This window comes from Equus quagga, chromosome 14 (genome assembly GCF_021613505.1).
Source record: "Equus quagga isolate Etosha38 chromosome 14, UCLA_HA_Equagga_1.0, whole genome shotgun sequence".
Lineage (NCBI taxonomy): Eukaryota > Metazoa > Chordata > Mammalia > Perissodactyla > Equidae > Equus > Equus quagga.
In genome coordinates, this window is record NC_060280.1 from 90,928,281 (window position 1) to 90,948,831 (window position 20,551).

At 40.5% G+C, this 20,551-nt stretch overlaps 1 protein-coding gene across 1 annotated transcript; it reads right to left on the reverse strand.

Annotated features, from left to right (window-relative positions):
- Window positions 1–291: 291 nt before the first annotated feature.
- LOC124225855 (olfactory receptor 24-like) lies at window positions 292–1,233 on the reverse strand. Its single transcript, XM_046638594.1, has one exon. The coding sequence runs from the start codon at window positions 1,231–1,233 to the stop codon at window positions 292–294; it is 942 nt and encodes a 313-aa protein (XP_046494550.1).
- Between the last annotated feature and the right edge of the window lie 19,318 nt (window positions 1,234–20,551).

Genomic DNA, 20,551 nt, shown 5'->3' on the forward strand with positions numbered 1-20,551 from the left:
TACTCAATAAATATTTGGTGAGTGCTAAATGGATTATGAACGAGGGTAAATTCAATCTGGTAGGACTAGACTAATTTTTCTTGGGAGACAGCATGACACATACCTAAAAGGACCCTTAGTAGTCCCAATATTTGAGAAAATAATGACAGGGTCACCTTGAGGTGTCCTTTTGAACTTCCGCAATTCAAACTTCAATGTGGCTACTCTCCGAAACCATGTAATTCCATACTTTTGCCAAAGACCTTAGATGTTGAGGTCTTACTTCTTGGAAGTTTCCAGGCGTCTTGATGGTCAGGAAGCTGAGGTGATTTTTTTGCTGATGAGATTCCTTAGGGCCCCCTTCAAGTCTCTGTTCCTCAGGCTGTAGATAAAAGGGTTCAGCATGGGGGTGACTGCAGTGTACATTATAGCAGAGGCTTTTTCCTTCACGGCTGTGCGGACAGATGAAGGACACAGATAAACCCCAATGGTGGTCCCATAGAGGAGGGTGACCACAGATAGGTGGGAGCTGCAGGTGGAAAAGGCTTTCTTCCTGCCACCTGCAGAGGGGACCTTTATTATGGCCACGATGATGCGAACATAGGAGTCCAGGATGCAGATGAAAGGTGTGGCTATCACCAATCCTGCCACAATGAGCACAAAGATCTTGTTTACAGACGTGTCAGTACAAGAAAGCCTGAGAAGGGGAGTGAGGTCACAGAAGTAGTGAGGAATCTTGTTGCTACCACAGAAAACCAAGAGCACCATCAGGAGGATGTGAGTGAGGGAGATAAAGTAGGAAAACACCCATGGGCCACCAGCCAGCAGGCCACAGAGGCGTGGGCTCATGATGGTTGTATAGTGTAAGGGGTGGCATATAGCCACATACCTGTCATAAGCCATCACAGCAATTAAGACGCTGTCAATGATGCCAAAAAAATGGAAAAAGTACATCTGGGTTAGGCAACACGGATAGGAGATTGACTTGCTTTTCATTTGGATGTTCACCAGCATCTTGGGGACAGTGTTGGTGGCCAGGCCAAAATCAACCAAGGACAGGTTGGCTAAGAAGAAGTACATGGGGGTGTGGAGGTGAGAATCTGAGCTGATGGCGAGGATGATCAAGAGATTTCCCATAGCCATGACCACATACATGCAGAGGAACAGAGCAAAGAGGAGAGTCTCCTGTTCTGGATATTCTGAAAGCCCCAACAGGATGAATTCAAATGCACTGGTTTGGTTTCTTGGTTCCATGGGTATGATTCTTCTGGAAATATTGAAGGAGGAAGCTACATTAACACTATGCAGATTATTCTGGAAGTTTAGAGGAGTTTACACCGAATTTCTTATCTGTGCTAATTACAGCACTATCTCATGTATACTTTGTATCTTAAGCCGTTGATAAAGTGTAGCAACACAGGTTTCAAGACAGTTCAAGGGACCTTGACTGAATCTTGCCATTTCAGATAAAGTATGAGAGAGTACACCATGCATGGATCTTTGCTGAAAGAAGTACTAAAGGATACACTTCAGGCTAAAATAAATTGCACCCAGACAGAGTAAATGATGTCCAAGAAGAAATAGTTAACTATGAAATATGTATATATGTAAAAAAAAATTAAACAAACACTGAGTCTATAAAAGGTAATAACTGTAAAATGCATGTAAACATGGTGGATTAAAATACTAGGGAACAATAATAGAGAATATCCAAAAGTTAATTAGAATAAAAATATTGTAAGTTTCTTGTATTGATTTGTGGGAGAATAAAAATATTGAGTAGTTTGGGCGTTCTATGTCAAGCATTTATGATAAAAGATTACATGTAACCACCAAAATAATGGACATAGAATCTAAATTGGTGCCATGAGTACACAAGAGATTTTGATCAGACAATTTGGAACAGGAAAAGTGTGTTGAAGTTTGTTCACATTGACTTGCAAAAGAGATACTTAAACTTCAATAAATTTTGATAAAATGTTGGTAGCTTAAAATTGGTCACTGTGAGAATAGCTACACCATGGGAATAAGTAAATGCTATGAATAAGGTAAGAGTTGGCCCACTACAAAGTTAGAAGACACACAGTCCACAAGACTTCACTCACGTTGACACCCATTGCATGTTTAGGGGTTTCCCCTAACAATGCCAATTTGATAACTCACTAGAAAGACACACAGCTGTTATACCCATGGTTAAATCTGTTATACTCACACTTAAAGTTTATTACAGCTAAAGGGTAAAAATTAAAATCAGCCAATAGAAGAAGCACTTAGGGGGCTGGCCTGGTGGCAGAGTGGTTAAGTTTGGATGCTCCACTTCGGTGGCTTGGGGTTCGCAGGTTCGGATCCTGGGCACGGACCAACACACGACTCACCAAGCCATGCTGTGGCAGTGTCCCACAAACAAAATAGAGGAAGATTGGCACAGATGTTAGCTCAGCAACAATCTTCCTCAGGCAAAAAGTGGAAGATTGGCAACAGGTGTTAGCTCAGGGCCAATCTTCCTCACCAAAAAAGCGCCAAAACAAAACAAATAAAAAAGCAGAAGAAGTGCATAGGGCAGAGCCCAAGAAAATACCAAACACGGAGCCTGTGTTCTCATCTCTCCCTGGAGTCGTAGACAGCATTACTTTCAATACACACAGAATATTGCCAATCAGGGAAGCTCTCCTGAGCCTCCGTATTTGGAATTTTGGCTGAGGCTCCATCACTTAGGCATAATTGGTTGTCCACATCACTCATGTCAGTCTTCAAGCTCCAGTCCTCTGGATGTCAACTGATGCCATGTGACCCAAATCCTCCACCTGAAATTGCATTATTACTTAACCTCTTGTGGCCATTTCCTCACTAAGGCTATCTGACATGGCCAATCCCTACCCAAATCACATCTAGTGTGATGCAAGACTTCCAGGCAAACTAAGACATTCCTATCAGCCACGGCATTCCAAGGGTTTAGAGATTACCTCCTAGAAGCTTTTTAATCAAGGATAAATTATTTACCACACAAGCAACCACCTCCCTCCCCCCATCCTGGGTTAAAGCTCTTTTATAGCAAAATGATCATATGCCTAAAATTTGATGCTGTCAGTGTGGAGTAGGGATAGATTTAAAGGAACAGCCAATCCACCTTATAAAGCCTTTACATATGTTTTTGTATTTTTGTCCCTTTATCTAATTCTATTTATACGTTATGATAAACTTGTGCAGAGTAATTTAGCATAGAAAGTAACTGATGGTTAACTAAATTCAGCTCTTCCTTGGTTGAGGCATCTTCCATTAGTATTACATAATGAAGAGGCTTTAATTCCATTTCCCAACATCTGAGACCGTCATTATTAGTAATCTAATCTTACCAACAATGCCAGTGTTACACCATATTGCAGTATGGTAGTAGATGTAACCTGAAAATTAAGAGTTAAAGACTCTCAGTCATGAACAATTCAGTTGTTGACAATTAGTCTGGTCCAGTGTCATATCCTAAGACCGAGATGTCACCCAGAGTATCGCCACTTGGAGTTGCAGGTTTCTATTTACTTGGTCAGCTTCCAAAAGCAGGAGTTGTCTCAGCAACTTATGGCTTCACTCTTTAAGGCATTTAGTATAATTGAGCTAAGAGACAAAATCATCTTTTGCTCTGAGCTCGTGTCAATAGAATCCAGCAGCCTCTCAGGTTGTTCCAAAGTCAGTCCTAGGTGAAAAGAAGCTATCTGCTCATGAATACAATGAGTATCTATTCTCAGTCCCCTGGTAACATGTTCCTGTGCCAATGATTTCCATGTCATTATGGAACTCGTCTGGGCACTGCCCTCACCATTAGAGCATTTCTTTGATATCACCCAAGACATTATGGTGATTTCAGGTTTCAAGATTATTTTCTGTCTGTCAGTCATGGGGCAGTTTCAATCAATGTTTGATATCTAGCAAATAATTGTCTCTCAAAAGGAAATTTTCTAGTCTAAAATTCTGGCAGTTGTCACTGGATGACACTCACGGGCTTTTGCCAGAAGCCAGTTTGTGTAGACTCCACACTTCTTTCAAGAAGTTTTATGGGTAGGAGCTAGCAATTCTCCTAGATGTGGACTATGCGTACTCCAAAATCCAAATAAACCAATGAAATGCTGGTTTTCTAACATGTTTTGTCCATCAGGAACCCTATGATGTTTCAGATTTACACCTTGAGTGGTCTCAGTAAACTTATTGCTTCCCTTTATGTAAGTCCAATCGATATTTCCCAAAAAGTTTACACTACTAAGTAGGGGAAGGATTCTTCAGTCAGACGTACTATCCATTCTCATAGTACATTCAGCTAAAGGAAGCACAATCACTTCACATGAAATCCATTCAAACATTCCAATTTTCATCCAAACTTTCATCTTAATCCCATCAACCATTGTAGCCCCATATCCTCTTAATCTAACTATAGCCCCGTTAGTATTCCCCAAAAGATTTTGGAAACATGGAGTATTTTACTCACTTATGCACACATATCCTTTGCTCTCCAGCCAGAGAGATCACCAAGCATCTTTTGATAGCATCATCTCAGGTGATTCGTCAGGTTTTTATTGCCATCTTTGCATTCTGGCTTTTTAAATTCCTAGAAAGCAGGGCTAATTCGGTAGATTTACTTAGGATCCTTCACTGTTGGTGGAACAGCAGGGGCTCCCATTTGTCCACCCAACCTCCAACAGTGCTGCATTAAGACCTTTGTTTTGCCCCTATTAATCTTTACTTTATTTATCCTATTTCTCAATATCCATTTAAGGATTTCCATCCTGCTGGGTTGAGCCCTGTGACTCTCTCCTTTCTCTCTCCTAATTCATTAATTAATCATCTTAAACTTGTTCATTATCTGTCAATTCAGCACAAGTGTTTCCTTTGATGTTGGCCCTCAGGCTGGCAGGAGTATCCCAGACCAACTCATATCCAAACTCGGCCCAGCATCAGGGTCTGCCCCAACTTCTCCAGCCTTTTGGGGCATCCCACAAAGAACCAGATTCAATTTTACCCCATCCAGACTGGCAAAGCTGATAGGTATAGAGATGGCTAAGAATAAGGAAGAAAAGCAGGGGCTATCAGTAGCAACCACACAGCAGAAGTGATCATGGTTCCCGGTGACCTAATCTGCAGATAAACCCAGGAGATTTCACCACTGAAGAAGGAACAAACGGTCAGCATAACCACTGAGACACCACTCTAGCCCCTACAATTTCACTAGCAGCCAGATCAGGTCTCTGGGGCTGCGTGAATCTAAGAAGCCAGCTAGACGACACCACCATCACCACCACCACCACGGTACACATGCTCAGGGCTAGCCGCTCCAGCTGTGCAGCTGCATGGCCCCTGGCCAAACACTTGTTATCAGTCTCCAGTCAAGTGTACATGCCTGGGGGGAAAGTGAGCAGTCACAGGAGGGCATTCCAACAGCCAGGGCCCCCACAGCTGCTTGTGGGCTCAGGTCAGACCCTGTCTTTTGTCACTGGCAGGTACCACTACCCTCACCTCTAGCTAGGACATCCAACTGTGCACCTGCACACCCCTGGCCTGACCCCTGTCACTGGGCTCCACTGCAATGCACATTCCCAGGGGTAGAGTGTGCAGCCATGACACAGCATGCTGACAGCGAGTGCCCCCACTTCCGTCAATGAGTCCTTAGTCAGCCCCAGTCCTTGCACCTGAGTGTCTGGAAACAGCCCCTGCCACTACATAGGCACCTCCAGCTGGTCCCCACTTGCAAGTGTGTGCACATCACCAGCTCTGGCCACTACTGCTGCCTTCCCTGGTCCTAGCAGATGGACCGAGAGGTACCATTGATGACCCCAACAGCCCTTATAGCTACTATGGACCCCCTGCAGTGTTCACCAAGGAACACATAGTTATCGAGGCTTCAGATCCCAGCAGCCTGAACCAGGAGACATCACATCCTGCTGGGCCTGGGGCCCCCACAAACCCCTGCACTTGGCGCCCTGCACCGTTAGTCACAACATGCTCCAGTGTGCCCCACCAACAAGTGAAAGTCTTTCCTTACTGAAATAAATCCATAAAGTCTGGAAGAGGTGGCTGCTTTTTGCAAGGTTCAGGAACCTCTGAAAATCTATACTTCCTGATTCATTTACTACTGCCCTCCTAAAATATGTTTACACCAAACTTTTGGGAGAAATCTGCCAATCCCCCTCGCAACCCATCTTTCTCTGTCATTTCCTGTCTCCACGCTTCTTCACATTTCATATTACTTAATAAATTCCCAATATGTGCCAAGCACAATAATAGACATTTTACATACGTGACATATCATCCAAACAACACACCATGAGGTAGGGGTTATGCTCTTCATTTTTAGATGAGATGAATGATTGAGGCTCAAGGAGGAGAAAGGATGTGTAGCTCCCACAGCTGTTAAATGGTGAGCTTGGTTCCAAATGCATGTCTGCCTGAGTCCAAAGCTCCCAACCTTTCCACTGAGACACGCTGCTCTTCTGTGTTCCCTCTTTCCAGAGCTCCTTGGCCCCCATCCCATCGTCCATCCAATTCCACCTATAGGGAGCCCCCGTGTCAAAGCTGGTTTCTTACTCTGTGTCCTGACATCAGATCAGAGGTTATGCCACTCTGTGGCACTGACAATATTCTACCTCATAATATTATAATTTGTCCAAAAGGCTAAGTTTTTTTTAACCCAAAAGGAGCTGGTGAGTACTCTATTGATGAAATTTCTAACTGAATCAATGAGCTCATTTAAAACATCCTCCTACCTTGAACACCTGAACTTCTGCCCACTTACTCTCTCACCCCTCTCCCTGTCTCGGCTCTCGGGAAAAGTTTAAGTCTCAGCAACCAGACAAATCATGTTCCCTGAACCTTCTTTGTCACCCTGTACTCAAGGAAGCACAAATCCTATTCCAGATGAAACCTTGGACTCTGTTTCCAGGTCTTTCAGCCTGGAAAGATCAGGAAATCCAATGGCTTCAGGGAGTCAACAGTAGGAATAATCCAAACATCTTTGAGGGAATGCCTCTGTTCTTTGAGGTGCTCAAGTGGGCTTAGGAAAACAGGTCCAGATATGGAGAACTGTGCTGTAAATTGCAGGCTTTGGAAAGGGCTTGATGGCATCACATTTGGACTAGGTTGAACTAGGTAGATAAGTGTAGTTATTAGATTCTGGGCTGGGTGCTGGATTGGGCCAAGCAGAATCTCCCAGTGTCTCCAAGAACACAAAGGCTGCCACCTACTTATTTTGCCAATATAAACTCTCTCTCTCTTACTCCTCCACCCCTCCTTCTTTTGCTCCCTCCCTCCTTGTCCTCAAAGTCAACTTACTAGGCTATCTTTCCTCTTCTAGACATTACTACTGAGGCATGAGTCAAACTTAAGGCTCAGCTCCTGTCCTGGTGATGGACAATAAAAATGCTGGCTCTGCTTCCAAGAAAGGACAAGAATGATGAAGTTAGGTTGCCTCACAAAAAGATGCCTCATAGAGGCACAAGTAGGCATCCTCCTGGCCCAAAGAAGAAGATCTGGAGTGGAGGATAAATTGTAGGAACAGGGGGAATATTTTCAATTTCTAGGCCAATAAGAAGTCAATTCCCAAGTCTCCTTGTTAGACAAATTGTCCAACTTTACCTCTATTCCCTGAATAGCTCACTTTCCCATGAGGGATGAGCCATGGCAGTAAGAAGCCTATATTGACTATTTTAGGTCTCCAGGAGGCAACTTGGGGCAAGTTGTATGTTTCCCGACTTGCTCTGTACCCTGTCCTCAGGGAACAGATTTCCTACTCTCCTGAACTTTGTCTCCCCAATGTCTAGGGCTTCTCATAGAGGGAGTTTCCATTCTTCGTTTCTTCTTCTTCTTCTCCAAGTCCCCCAGTACATAGTTGTATGTTCTAGCTGTAGGTCCTTCTGGTTGTGCTATGTGGGATGCTGCCTCAGCATAGCTTGATGAGTGGTGCCTTGTCTGCGCCCAGGATCCAAACTGGCAAAGCCCTGGGCTGCCTAAGTGGAGCGTGCAAACTTAACCACTCAGCTACAGGGCCATCCCCTCCATTCTCCTCTGAAGCCAGCATTCCTCATCACTTTAAGAACCAAGAAACATTTCCCTACACTCGCCCAGTGATGTCACACCAAGAAACAAGGCTGCTTTCCAACCCCACTTACCCTCAGGAGGGCAACTCTCTGTAAAGACATACTGGCTTTCTTCCAGCACTGCTAATGGAGCAAGTAGAATCTAACCTGATGGGCATACACAAAGAGAGAGACTGGCTGAGGGGATCTGCAGGCAGATCCTTGCTCTGATTATTGGTACCAAAGTGGCATCAGTGAGAGTTTGTACCTTTGCATTTTTAGGAATTCAGTTTTATGAGGTGGCTTCCATATTATTGGGTCATGTGTTCAGTCAATAAACACTCTGGAACTTATGAATACATTCAGTGCCAGTTTTTACCCACACATAGAGAAAAACAGAGAAAATAGTACCAGGCTGAGTCATATGAAATTGCCAGTATTCCACCATTTTTGACCAACTGGCAGTTTTTCACATGCTTGCTACTGGAGTCCTTCAGCAGGCTAGTCTAGTGCCTGGGTCACCAGGTGGGCAGGTCTGGTGCTTGGATACAAGAGGACCAGCCTGGGTCTGTGGGGGCAGTCCTGGAGCTCATATTCATGTGAGCCCACCTGGAAGCTGGGTCCATGGGAGCCCTCCCAGAGCTTGAGTCTATGGGAGCCCACCTGGAGCTGAGGCCACAAGGCATGGATCAGCTAGGTGCTGAGATAAGCTGGAAGCCTGGGGCTGGCCTGGAACCTGGGTCTGTGGGAGCCTGCCTGGAGCTTGGGGCCATGGAGACCATCCCAGTGCTAGTGTATGCCAGCAGCCTGGGTCCGTGGGAGCTTGTCTTGATTCTAGGTCCACAGAGGTGGGCCCAGTGCTGGGGCAGGCCAGGGACCTGGGATCATGGGAGCCAGCCCAGGCCTGGGATGAGCCAGGAGCCTGGGTCTGTGTTTATCTTGCCTGGCACTGGGCCTGGCCAGGAGCTTTGGTTTGTGGGAATCTGCCTGGAGCTCGGGGTTGTTGGAGCCAACCTGGTGGTGTGGTGGGCTAGGAGCCTGGGATTGTGGCATCCAGTCTAGAATCTAGGTCCACGGGGGCCGGCCTGGCACTGAAGTGGGCTGAGAGCCTGGGCCAAAAGAGATGGCCTGGCTCTGGTGCTTGGCCAGTGCTGGCATTCACAGTGAAGCTGGGTGCCCACTTCACTCTCCCTCTGCCACAGAGAGGCTGTCTCTGTTCAGGCTGAGCTGCCTGGTCTTCAGGCAAGGTTGACAGGGATAATGCAAAACTCTCTTTGCCACTTTCTTCAATGCATCTTATTTCTGTGCTCTACTTTGGTGCTGTAATCCCTCACCTAGAATCCTTCTCTCACGTGAAGGTATTTTTGGGCATGGATAGTTGTTTAAATAGGTGTTTCTAGGAGGGGACAAGTGCTGGAAACTCTTATACTGCCATCATGCTGCCATCATTCTCCACTACAAGGAATTTTTTAAAAAATTATTTTATTGAGGTTATATTGGCTTACAACATTGTGTACATTTCAGGTGTACATCACTGTATTTCAGGTTTTGCATAGACTGCATTGTGTTCACCAACAACAGTCCAGGTTTTATCCACTGCCAAACAAAGGTGTCCCTTTATCCCTTTCACCCCCTTCCACACTTCTCCTCTGGTAACCACTAATCTGTTCTCCTTACCTATATGTTGTTTTGCTTATCTTCCATATATGAGTGAAATCATACGATATTTGACTTTTTCTATCTGATTTGTTTCACTCAAAATAATACTCTCAAAGTCCATCTGTGTTGTCCCAAATGACACAATTTTGTCTTTTTTATGGCTGAGTAGTGTTCCATTGTATGTATATATACCACATTTTCTTTATCCATTCTCCGTTAATGGGCACTTGGTTTACTTCCACAACTTGGCTATTGTGAGCAATGCTGCAATGAACATAAGGGTGCATATATTTTTTTGAATTGTTATTTCATGTCCTTTGGATAAATACCCAGTAGTGGGATAGCTGGATCATATGGTATTACTGTTTTTAATTTTTTGAAAACCTCCATAATGTTTTCCATAGTGGCTGAACCAATTTGCATTCCTACCAGCAATGTATGAGAGTTCCCTTTTGTCCACATCCTCTCCAACACTTGTTATTTCTTGTCTTGTTAATTATAGCATTTCTGATGAGTATGGGGTGATATCTCATTGCAGTTTTGATTTACCTTTCCCTAATGACAGTAATGTTGGACATCTTTTCATGTGCCTGTTGGCCATTTGTATATCTTCTTTGGAAAAATATCTGTTCATATCCTCTGCACATTTTTTTATGGTTTGTCCATTTTGTTCTCGAATTGTATAAGTTCCTTATGTATTTGGGAATTAACCCCTTGTCAGACATATAATCTGAAAATATTTTCTCCCACTTGGTGCATAGTCTTTTTGTTTTGTTCATGGTTTCCTTTGCCATGCAGCAGCTTTTTAGTTTGATGAAGTCTCATTTACTTTTTCTTTTGTTTCCTTTGCCTGAGTAAGCATGATATTTGGTTTACAACATCGTCAAATGTCAAAGAATATACTGCATATATTTTTTTCTGGTTTCAAGTCTTATATTCAGCTATTTAATCCATTTTGAGTTAATTTTTATGCATGGCTTAAGGAAATAGTCTACTTTCATTCTTTTGCACATGGCTGTCATGTTTTCCCAACACCATTTATTGAAGAGACTTTCATTTTTCCATTGTATGTTCTTGGCTCCTTTCTCGAAGATTAGCTGTCCATGGATGTGTGGTTTTATTTCTGGACATTCAATTCTGTTTCATTGATCTGTGTGTCTGTTTTTTTGTGCCAGTACCATGCTGTTTTGATTACAATAGCTTTGTAATATATTTTGAGGTCATGGAGTGTGATATCTCCAGATTTCTTCTTTTTTTTCAGGATCGTTTTGGCTGTTTGGGGTCTTTTGTTGTTCCATATTAAGTTTAGCGTTCTTTGTTCTATTTCTGGGAAGAATGTCATTGGGATTCTGATTGGGATTGTATTGAATCTGTAGATGGCTTTAGATGATACAGACATCTTAACTTTGCTTATTCATCCAATCCATTTGCATGGAGCACCTTTCCATTTATTTATGTCTTCCTTGATTTCTTTTAATAATGTCTTAGAGTTTCAGTGTATAGGTTTTTCATTTCCTTGGTTAAATTTATTCCTAGGGGGGCTGGCCCCCTGGCTGAGTGGCATAGTCCGCGCACTCCGCTGCAGGTGGCCCAGTGTTTCGTTGGTTCGAATCCTGGGCACTGACATGGCACTGCTCATCAAACCACACTGAGGTAGCGTCCCACATGCCACAACTAGAAGGATCCACAATGAAGAATATACAGCTATGTACCGGGGGGCTTTGGGGAGAAAAAGGAAAAAATAAAATCTTTAAAAAAAATTATTCTTAGGTATTGTATTCTTTTTGTTGTGATGGTAAATGGCATTGTGTTTTTGATTTCTCTTTCTGTTAGTTTGTTGTTAGTGCATAGAAATGCAATTGATTTTTGTATGTTGATTTTGTACCCTGCAACTTCACTGTATTCATTGATTACTTGAATAGTCTTTTGGTGGATTCTTTAGGGTTTTCTATATACAGAATCAAGTCATCTGGAAGTAGTGACAGTTTTACTTCTACATTTCTGATTTAGATTTATTTATTTTCCTTGCCTAATTGTGCTGTCTAAAGCTTCTAGTACTATGCTAAATAAGGGTGGTGAGAGTGAGCATCTTTGTCCTGTTCCTCTTCTAAGAGGAATAGTTTTCAGTTTTTCATCTTTGCGTATGATGTTGGCTGTGGGTTTGTCATATATGTCCTTTATTATCTTGAGATACTTTCGTTCCATATCCATTTTATTGAGAATTTTTATCATGAAACATTGTCGGATCTTGTCAAATGCTTTCTTTGCATATATTGAGATTATCATGTGATTTCTATTCTTCATTTTGTTAATGAGATGTATCACATTGATTGATTTGTGGATGTTGAACCATCCTTGCATCCCTGGAATAAATCTCACTTGATCATTGTGTATGACTCTTTTAATGTATTGTTGTGTTCAATTTGCTAATATTTTGTTGAGGATTTTTGCATCTATGTTCATCAGCAACATTGGCCTGTAATTTTCCTTTTTTGCACTGTCCTCTGATTTTCATATGTTGACCTTATAAAATGAGTTAGGAAGCATCCTGTCCTCTTTAATTTTGGGGAATAGTTTGAGAAGGATATATATTAAATCTTCTTTGAATGTTTGGTAGAATTCACCAGAACACCATCTTGTCCTGGATTTTTGTTTTTTGGGAGATTTTTGATTACTGCTTCCATCTCTTTACTTGTGATTGGTCTATTCAGATTCTTTATTTCTTCTGGATTTAGTTCTGGGAGGTTGTATGAGTCTAAGAATTTATTCATTTCTTCTAGTTTTAGAATTTATTGGCATATAGCTTTTCATAGTATTCTCTTATAATCCTTTGTATTTCTGTGGTGTCTACTGCAGTTTCTCCTCTTTCATATCTGGTTTTATTTACTTGAGTCTTCTCTCTTTTTTTATCGGTGAGGCTGGCTAAGGGTTTGTCAAGTTTATCTTCTCAAAGAAACAGCTCTTAGTTTCATTGATGCATTCTACTGTTTCTTAGCCTCTGCTTCATTTATTTCTGCTCTGATTTTTATTATTTCCTTCCTTCTACTGACTTTGGGATTTGTTTATTCTTCTTTTTCTATTTCTTTTAAGTATAGTGAAGCTTGTTTGAGATTTTTCTTCTTTCTTGAGGTAGGCCTGTATTACTATAAATTTTCCTCTTAGCACCACTTTTGCTGCATCCCATAAGAGTTGGTTTGTTGTGTTTTCATTTTCATTTGTCTCCAGGTGTTTTTTGATTTCCCCATTGATTCAATAGCTTTTCAATAGCATGTTGTGTATTCTCCACATATTTGTGACTTTCCCCGCTTTTTTCTTGCATTTGATTTCTAGTTTCGTAGCATTATGGTGAGAAAAGATGCTTGATATGATTTTAATCTTCTTAAATTTATTGAGGCTTGCTTTGAGTCCCAATATATGGCCTATCTTTGAGAATGATCCATGTGTATTTGAGAAGAATGCGTATTCTGCAGTTTGGGGATAGAATTTTCTCTATATATATCTATTAAGTCCATCTGGTCTAGTGTTTCACTTAAGGCCACACTGTTTCTTTGCTGACTTTCTATCTGGATGATCTACTCATTGACATAAGTGGGATGTTATGGTCCCCTATTATTGTGTTGCTGTTAATTTCTCCCTTTAGGTCTGTTAATATTTGCTTTATATACTTTGCTTCACCTATATTAGGTGCAAATATATTCATAAGTGTTATGTCTTTGTGGTGGAATGTCCCTTTTATCATTATATAATGGCCATCTTTGTCTCTTGCTTTCCTTTTTATCTTGAAGTTGATTTTTCTAATATAGGTATGACTACACTTACTTTCTTTTTCTTGTCATTTGCTTGGAGCATCATATTCCATCCCTTCACTCTAAACTTATTCTTATGTTTGGATCTCAGATGTGTTTCCAGGAGGCCGCATATTGTTGGGTCTTGTTTTTTAATCAATCTCACCACTCTATGTCTTTTGATTGGCGTATTCAATGCATTTACATTTAGAGTGATTATTGATATGTAGGGACTTAATACTGACATTGTATTTTTTATTTTTCACTTGCTCTACATCTCCAGTGTTTTTTGTTCCTTATATTTCCAACTGCCATTTTAGTCTGGTGGTTTTCTGTAATGGTTACCTATTTTCTCTTTATTTCTGGTTTGTGACTCTGCTCTGTTTTTTTTTTTTTTGTTTTGTGGTTAGCATGAGATTTGTATGAAAGATATCATGGGTGAGATAGTCTTTTTTATGTTAGCTTCTTATCTTCATTAGCCCACACAGGTTCCAGTCCTTTGCCCTTCTTCTATTTTTGTTATCACAGATTAGTAACCAACTTGTAATAGTTATAATTATTTTTGATGCTTTCTTTCCTTTTAGCTTTTATGTTATAATTATTTGTTTACTACCCTATTCTGATATAGAGGTGTAATTTTCTGATTCTGTCTATTTATCTCCTTGCTCAAGGTTTTGTAAATCTTTGCTTTTTTGTTTCAGATGAGACGGCTATTTTCAACATTTCTTATGAGGCTGGTCTAGTGGCAATGAAATCCCTCAGTTTGTGTTTCTCTGAGAGAGATTTTATTTCTTCATTGTATCTGAAGGATAGCTTCGCTGGATAGAGTATATTCTTGGCTGATAGTTTTCGTGTTTTAGTATTTGATTACATCATTCCACTCTCTCCTATCCTGTAGGGTTTCTGCTGAGAAATATACTGAAAGCCTGATGGTGGTTCCTTTGTGGGTTATCTTCTTCTGTCTTGATGCCCTTAATATTTTCTCTTTATCATTGAATGTTGACAGTTTTAATATTATACGCCTTGGAGAATGTCTTTTTGCAGTGAGGTAAATAGGAGTTCTTATTAACTTCAGTATTTGCATGTCCAGTTTCCTCCCCAAGTTTGGGAAGTTCTCAGCTACTATTTCTTCGAATAAGCTCTCTTCACCTTTCTCCTATTCTCCTTCTGGGATGCCTATAAGCCTGATGTTACTTTTCCTAATTAGGTAGGATATTTCTCAAAGGATTTCTTCATTTTTAAAAAATCTTGGTTCTTGGGCTGGCCCCGTGGCCGAGTGGTTAAGTTCGCGCGCTCCGCTGCAGGCGGCCCAGTGTTTCGTTGGTTCGAATCCTGGGCGCGGACATGGCACTGCTCGTCAGACCACGCTGAGGCAGCGTCCCACATGCCACAACTAGAAGAACCCACAACGAAGAATACACAACTATGTACCGGGGGGCTTTGGGGAGAAAAAGGAAAAAATAAAATCTTTAAAAAAAAAAAAAATCTTGGTTCTTACTCCTCCTCCACCTGAATCATTTCTAGGTTTCTATTTCAAGCTCACTAATTCTCTCTTCCTTATGGTCTGCTCTATTTTTAATGCTTTATACATTATTTTTCATCTCATTAATTGTTTTCTTCATCTCCAGGATTTCTGTTTGTTTGTTTGCTTTTTGAGTTTCCATCTCTTTGATGAAGTACTCCTTCTCTTCATTAATTTTATTTCTGAACTTACTGAAATGTCTTTATGTGTTATCTTTTAAATTATTGAGTTTCTTTATGACAGCTATTTTGAATTCTTTGTTGGTTAGATTGTAGTCTTCTGTAACTTCAAGTGTGGTTTCTGGAGAGCTGCCATTCTCCTTCTCTTCTTTTATATTACTGTAGGTCTTCATGGTGTGTGATGAATTGATCCTCTCCAGGTGCATTTGTGGTAGTAGCTACCTTTCTTATTTGGGTACAGCTTTTGTTACTGTGGTTCTGAGCTGTTTTTGGTTTTATTTGAGAGCCTGCACCTTCCACCCTCCACTGCTTCTGTCAAGAGCATCATCAGTGCCTTCCTTGTGTCAATTGTGTCTCTGACGTTGCTGGTGACTTGTTGCTTACAATGTCACAGCAGTCTCACGTGTTGCCAGTATGGTCACTAGCTGCAAACACTTCTGCTTCTTCCATGGTCACCTGAATATCTTATTCCTCCACTGGATTTCTATGGCTCTCTAGGGGCTTGAATGATGCTGTCCCATATACCAATAATGTTGCTGATCCAAGATTGCCTGTGTGTGCCAGTTGCACTGGTGCAAGGGGTGCTGGGTTCATGGGTGTTTCTGTTCCTGGCAGGGACCCAGACTTGTATGCAGCCCCTGCTGCTGGTGAAGCTGGTGTCAAGGGTGCTGCCACTGGGGGCTAGGTCATCTGTTCTACTGTGGTTCCTGAAGCTTCTTGTTGCTGGTTTCACCTGCCACCACTGAAGGAGAGCAGCAGCTTTGCAGGAGACATTGTTGATGCTCCCTTGTGCAGCCTTTGGTCTCTGGTGCTAGCTGGTGTGTTTTGGAAATTCAAGGTAGGGCACCCCACCCCATCTTGGAAAATCTGCATTTTGTATGCTGTCTGCACTGTTGGAAAGCCCTGGCCACTGTCAAGTGAGTGAGAGGGGGCAAGAACACTGGTCCTTCTGGGAGAAGCAGGGAGCAAGTCTGCCCCCACTATGACCACTTGGAGACATGTGGGCCAGATCTGCTTGGAGATGGGCAAGGAGCAAGTCATACCTGTTTTTTCTGCTCCTGCTGTGTCCACTCATAGTCATGCAAGCGGTGGTTCCCACAGTTTCTCTTCTGTGTCCTGGATCCCTGCTGCTGAGGTAGGAGGGAATGCTCCCCTATTTTCTTTGTCTCCCAGGGGTTCAATCCACTCACCTTCAGATGTACAGATGCTTGGATCTCTTATTCATCTTGTTGTGCTGTGTAGGGAATCCTCTATTGGTCGATGGATGTCCGATTGGTTGTAACTTAGAAGGGAGAAACGAAGGGAACTACTCATTCTGCCAGGATGCTGACATCATTTTAATTTTATTTTTATAGAGAAAAAAATGTTTATAAACTCTGGAAAATAAACAAAGCATGTGGCATTATCAAAGAGGAGAGGAAAATGCAAATCAGAATTTAACACTTGCAGAGCTATGCAAATCCATCTAGAGGAGAGGTACCTGGATTCCACAGAGATGAGTGGACAACTGAGAAACTTCCCAAGACACATGGCTTATCAAAATGCCCAAGGTGACTCACCTATTTCTTAAATACCTTTCTATTTAATCTCTTCATTAAGTATTTAACACTCCTTTAGTTTTTATAAAACTTTGCTTTATTTTTCCATTTTTGAGGAAGATTAGTCTTGAGCTAACATCTTCTGTCAATCCTCCTCTTTTTGCTGAGGAAGATTTGCCCTAAGCTAACATCCATGCCCATCTTCCTCTTTTATATGTGGGATGCCTGCCACAGCATGGCTTGATAAGCAGTGTATAGGTCCACACCCGGGATCTGAACCGGCAAACCCTGGGCCGCTGAAGTGGAAAGTGCATACTTAACTGCTGCACCACCAGGCCAGAACTTCTAAAACTTTCAAGCATACAAAAGTACAGACAAAGCAATAAAGCACTCAATATCCACCACTAAGCACCAATAAATTAAAATCTACTGCCCTCTTTGCATTAAATTTCTTTAAAGAAATAAAATAATACAGTTATTTTCCATATCCTCAATCACTTTTCCTTCCTCAAAGAAACGACTATAGTGAACTTGGTGTGCATTATTCCCCTGTGGTTGTAATAACTGAGTATGATTCTTTCCATAAACCATGTTCTTGTTTTGCATTTTAAACTTTACATATAGTACATGGCATTTTGCATTTGGTTTTTAAAAGTAGTACATTTAATGTCTTGGTACATTTTTCTATAGTTCATTAACTTTAACTATCTTACCTTATTCTGATGCCTTATTACCTAACTATTTATCCCTTCTCCAACTGAGGGGCATTTTCATGACCGCCTTTTACACACACACACACACACACACATGCATATGTACACACACACATGATGTGCAAAACAATATTAAATAACATGTGGAGAACAACCAAACTTAAGGCTGTGGTTGCCTCAGGGAATGTAAGGGAACATAAAGGCCATGCTGTATTTATTCATATTATTTTATTACTTTAATAAAAGAACTCTGATAGCAAATATCAACATTTACTAATTCTGGAAGTGTGGATACATATGTTTATCTGATCTATTATTTTATGCTGTTCTGCCATTTGAAGTATTTCATTTATTACTAAAGAGACAGATAGACTGAGGTGTAGTTTTTGGATGCCTAATTCTCCATCTCCTGTCTTTCAGAATACTCAAAACCAGGAAACAATGTCAAAATCAGAGATCTCTTCTAGAAAGTGGAATTGTGATCCAGGAATGAAAAAGAAAGGAGAAGCTGGCCACACATCTCTGTCCCTTGTCAAAGAAATTAAAGAAAATGTGTGAGAATTCTAAAGTATTCTTCAAAATTGAGGATGAGCAGATGGCTCTTGACAATGGAAAAATTTCCAGGACTTTTGCTTCAGAGTAGGATTAATAGAATGAGAGATGCTGAAGTATTGCTGCAAAGGTAGAGGCAAACAAGTTCAGGAGAAGATGACAAACCGTTAGGCAGGCACCTCAAAGGTGACTTCTGCAAGGACTTCTGCTCACCTTCTGCAAGGACTCTCCTGACAGCTGCTACCAGATGGACTGCTCAGCAAGATGTGTGCCTATTTGCAAAACAGAAGCTGAAGGACTTCAGATTATCTGGATACCAACACAAAGGAATGACACTCCATTCTTACCCAGATGTGAAGGAGAAAAATAGAAGCTCTGAACTCAGGAAGCACAGAAAGCCAGTGAAGCACTGGGCTCCTGTGTAGAAATGATGGTCCCTGGGACTAGGCTTAGGTGGGTTGCATAGGTATCTGGGCATTGCTGTTGAGCAGGTGGTCACAGGCAGACTATTTGCAGTCTCTGCATCCCTTGGGGCTTCAGTATCCAAAGATCCTCATTAGTCAAACTTTTTTCCTCTGTTGTGATCATAGGAAGCAGAAATCCTTATTGAGCAAGGCTCAGAGATGAAAAACTTTGCTTTGGTTGATTCTCTCACTTCGAGAGATCAAATGTATGCCACCGTCTTCCCTACACCTTTCTTGGCTACCGTCCACTTCAAGTACATTGCACACCTCCACACATCTTCTTTTGGTTATTGGGTTCTGGTCTTATTTTTTTAGGTATATTTAAAAGCAACATGTCCTAACAACAAAACAGGAACACTGACACTACATTTAAGCTCATAAATACAGTTTCTTTATATGAGTAGATGTATATTACCTGTGTAAATACATGTGATAATATATAATATTATATATCATTATAATATAATATAATTATTTATATATTTTATATATATAAGTATTATATAATATATAATATAATATATAAATGCAACACTAAGTGCTAATTTTATGTATACCTTGTTGAACGTTGTTGTTTGTGCAAATTATGTTTAGCACATTCTAATATGTTCTGCACACTCAAATGTAACAGGCATTTATTCTCTCTGTAGAACTTCACTACCAGATTTTCCCAGTTTAATATTAGTAGCTTTAAAATCTTTTTTTTTCCACATTATAGTCCATGTGTTGAAATAATGGTTCTTGGTTATCAGTATTGTTGCAGTAAATTAGAAATTATCAGAGTAGCATTCAACTTGTGACACAACATATCTTTAAGGATGTGAACATAAGGTTTGGGGCTTGCTTGTTATAACAGCAAATTTTATTTTATTTGACTGTTATCATGAAATTATTAATACAAGGATAGATTTAATAGACTTATTGATCAGAAGGAAGAGCCCAGAGAAAAAGCAATACATAAATAGACAGTTTATTTATTACAGAAGTGGGATTACAATGATTGGATAAACTGATAAAATGGTTCAGGGACATGAAATGAATTTGGATTCCTATCTCTTTTCAAGGTCAAAATTAAACCCTTTGTGGGTTCATGCTTCAAATGTGCTAGGCAAAGTGTAAATCCTTTATTTTGAGGTAATTATGGATACAGAAACAAGACCTATTGAGAGCAAACCATTAAAGAAAATATTGACAAATTCAACTCTAATGAAACTAAGCATTTATGTTCATTCAAAACACATTGCAAATGACGTGCAAGGCAAACCACACACTTATTAAATAAATACCAATGCATGTAACTGACAAAATATTACTATCCCAATTAAATAAAGAATGTTATGAAGTGGCAGTTCAATAGAAATACCATAAACAGATACTTTACAAAAGAGGAAAAATAAACGACCTATAATATGTGAGAAGACTCACTCTCATAATAAGAGAAATGTATTTTTTCTTCCTTTTTTATTGAAGCATTATTTACATACAACTTTACGTTAGTTCCAAGTATATAATCTACTGATTCAATATTTATAAACATTACAAGATGATCATCACAGTAAATCTAGTTACTATCTGTCCCCCTATAAAGTTATTACAATATGATTGACTATATTCCCTATGCTATATATTACATTCCCATGGCTTATTTATTTTTTAACTGGACGTATATACCTCTTAATCTCCTTCACCTATTTCACTCAACCCCCATACGCTCGCCTCTGGAAAACACAAGTTTATTCTCAGTATCTGTGAGTCTGTTTCTCTTTTGTTTGTTCATTTGTTTTTTAGATTCCACATGTAAGTGAAATGATACAGTATTTGTATTTCTCTGTCTGACTTATAGAAGTGAAAATTATTTAAATGATATTTTATACCCACTCAGTTTTCAGAATAAGTGAAACTGTGTTGGAGGTGACTTGGGTCTGAAGAAACTTCTTATGGGAATGAAAACTGGTACAAACACTTAGGAAAACTCTTTGGGAACTACTCAAAGCAGTTTTGGCACACTCTTATACCCAATAATTCCACTCCTAATATAAAACGTTCCCTCATTTATACCAGGAGACACGCATGAGATTATTCAAACAACTTTGTTCATAATAGCAG

What these genes read in the sequence shown, in the direction of transcription:
- LOC124225855 (XM_046638594.1), bottom strand. Translation starts at nt 1,233, where the DNA reads ATGGAACCAAGAAACCAAACCAGTGCATTTGAATTCATCCTGTTGGGG.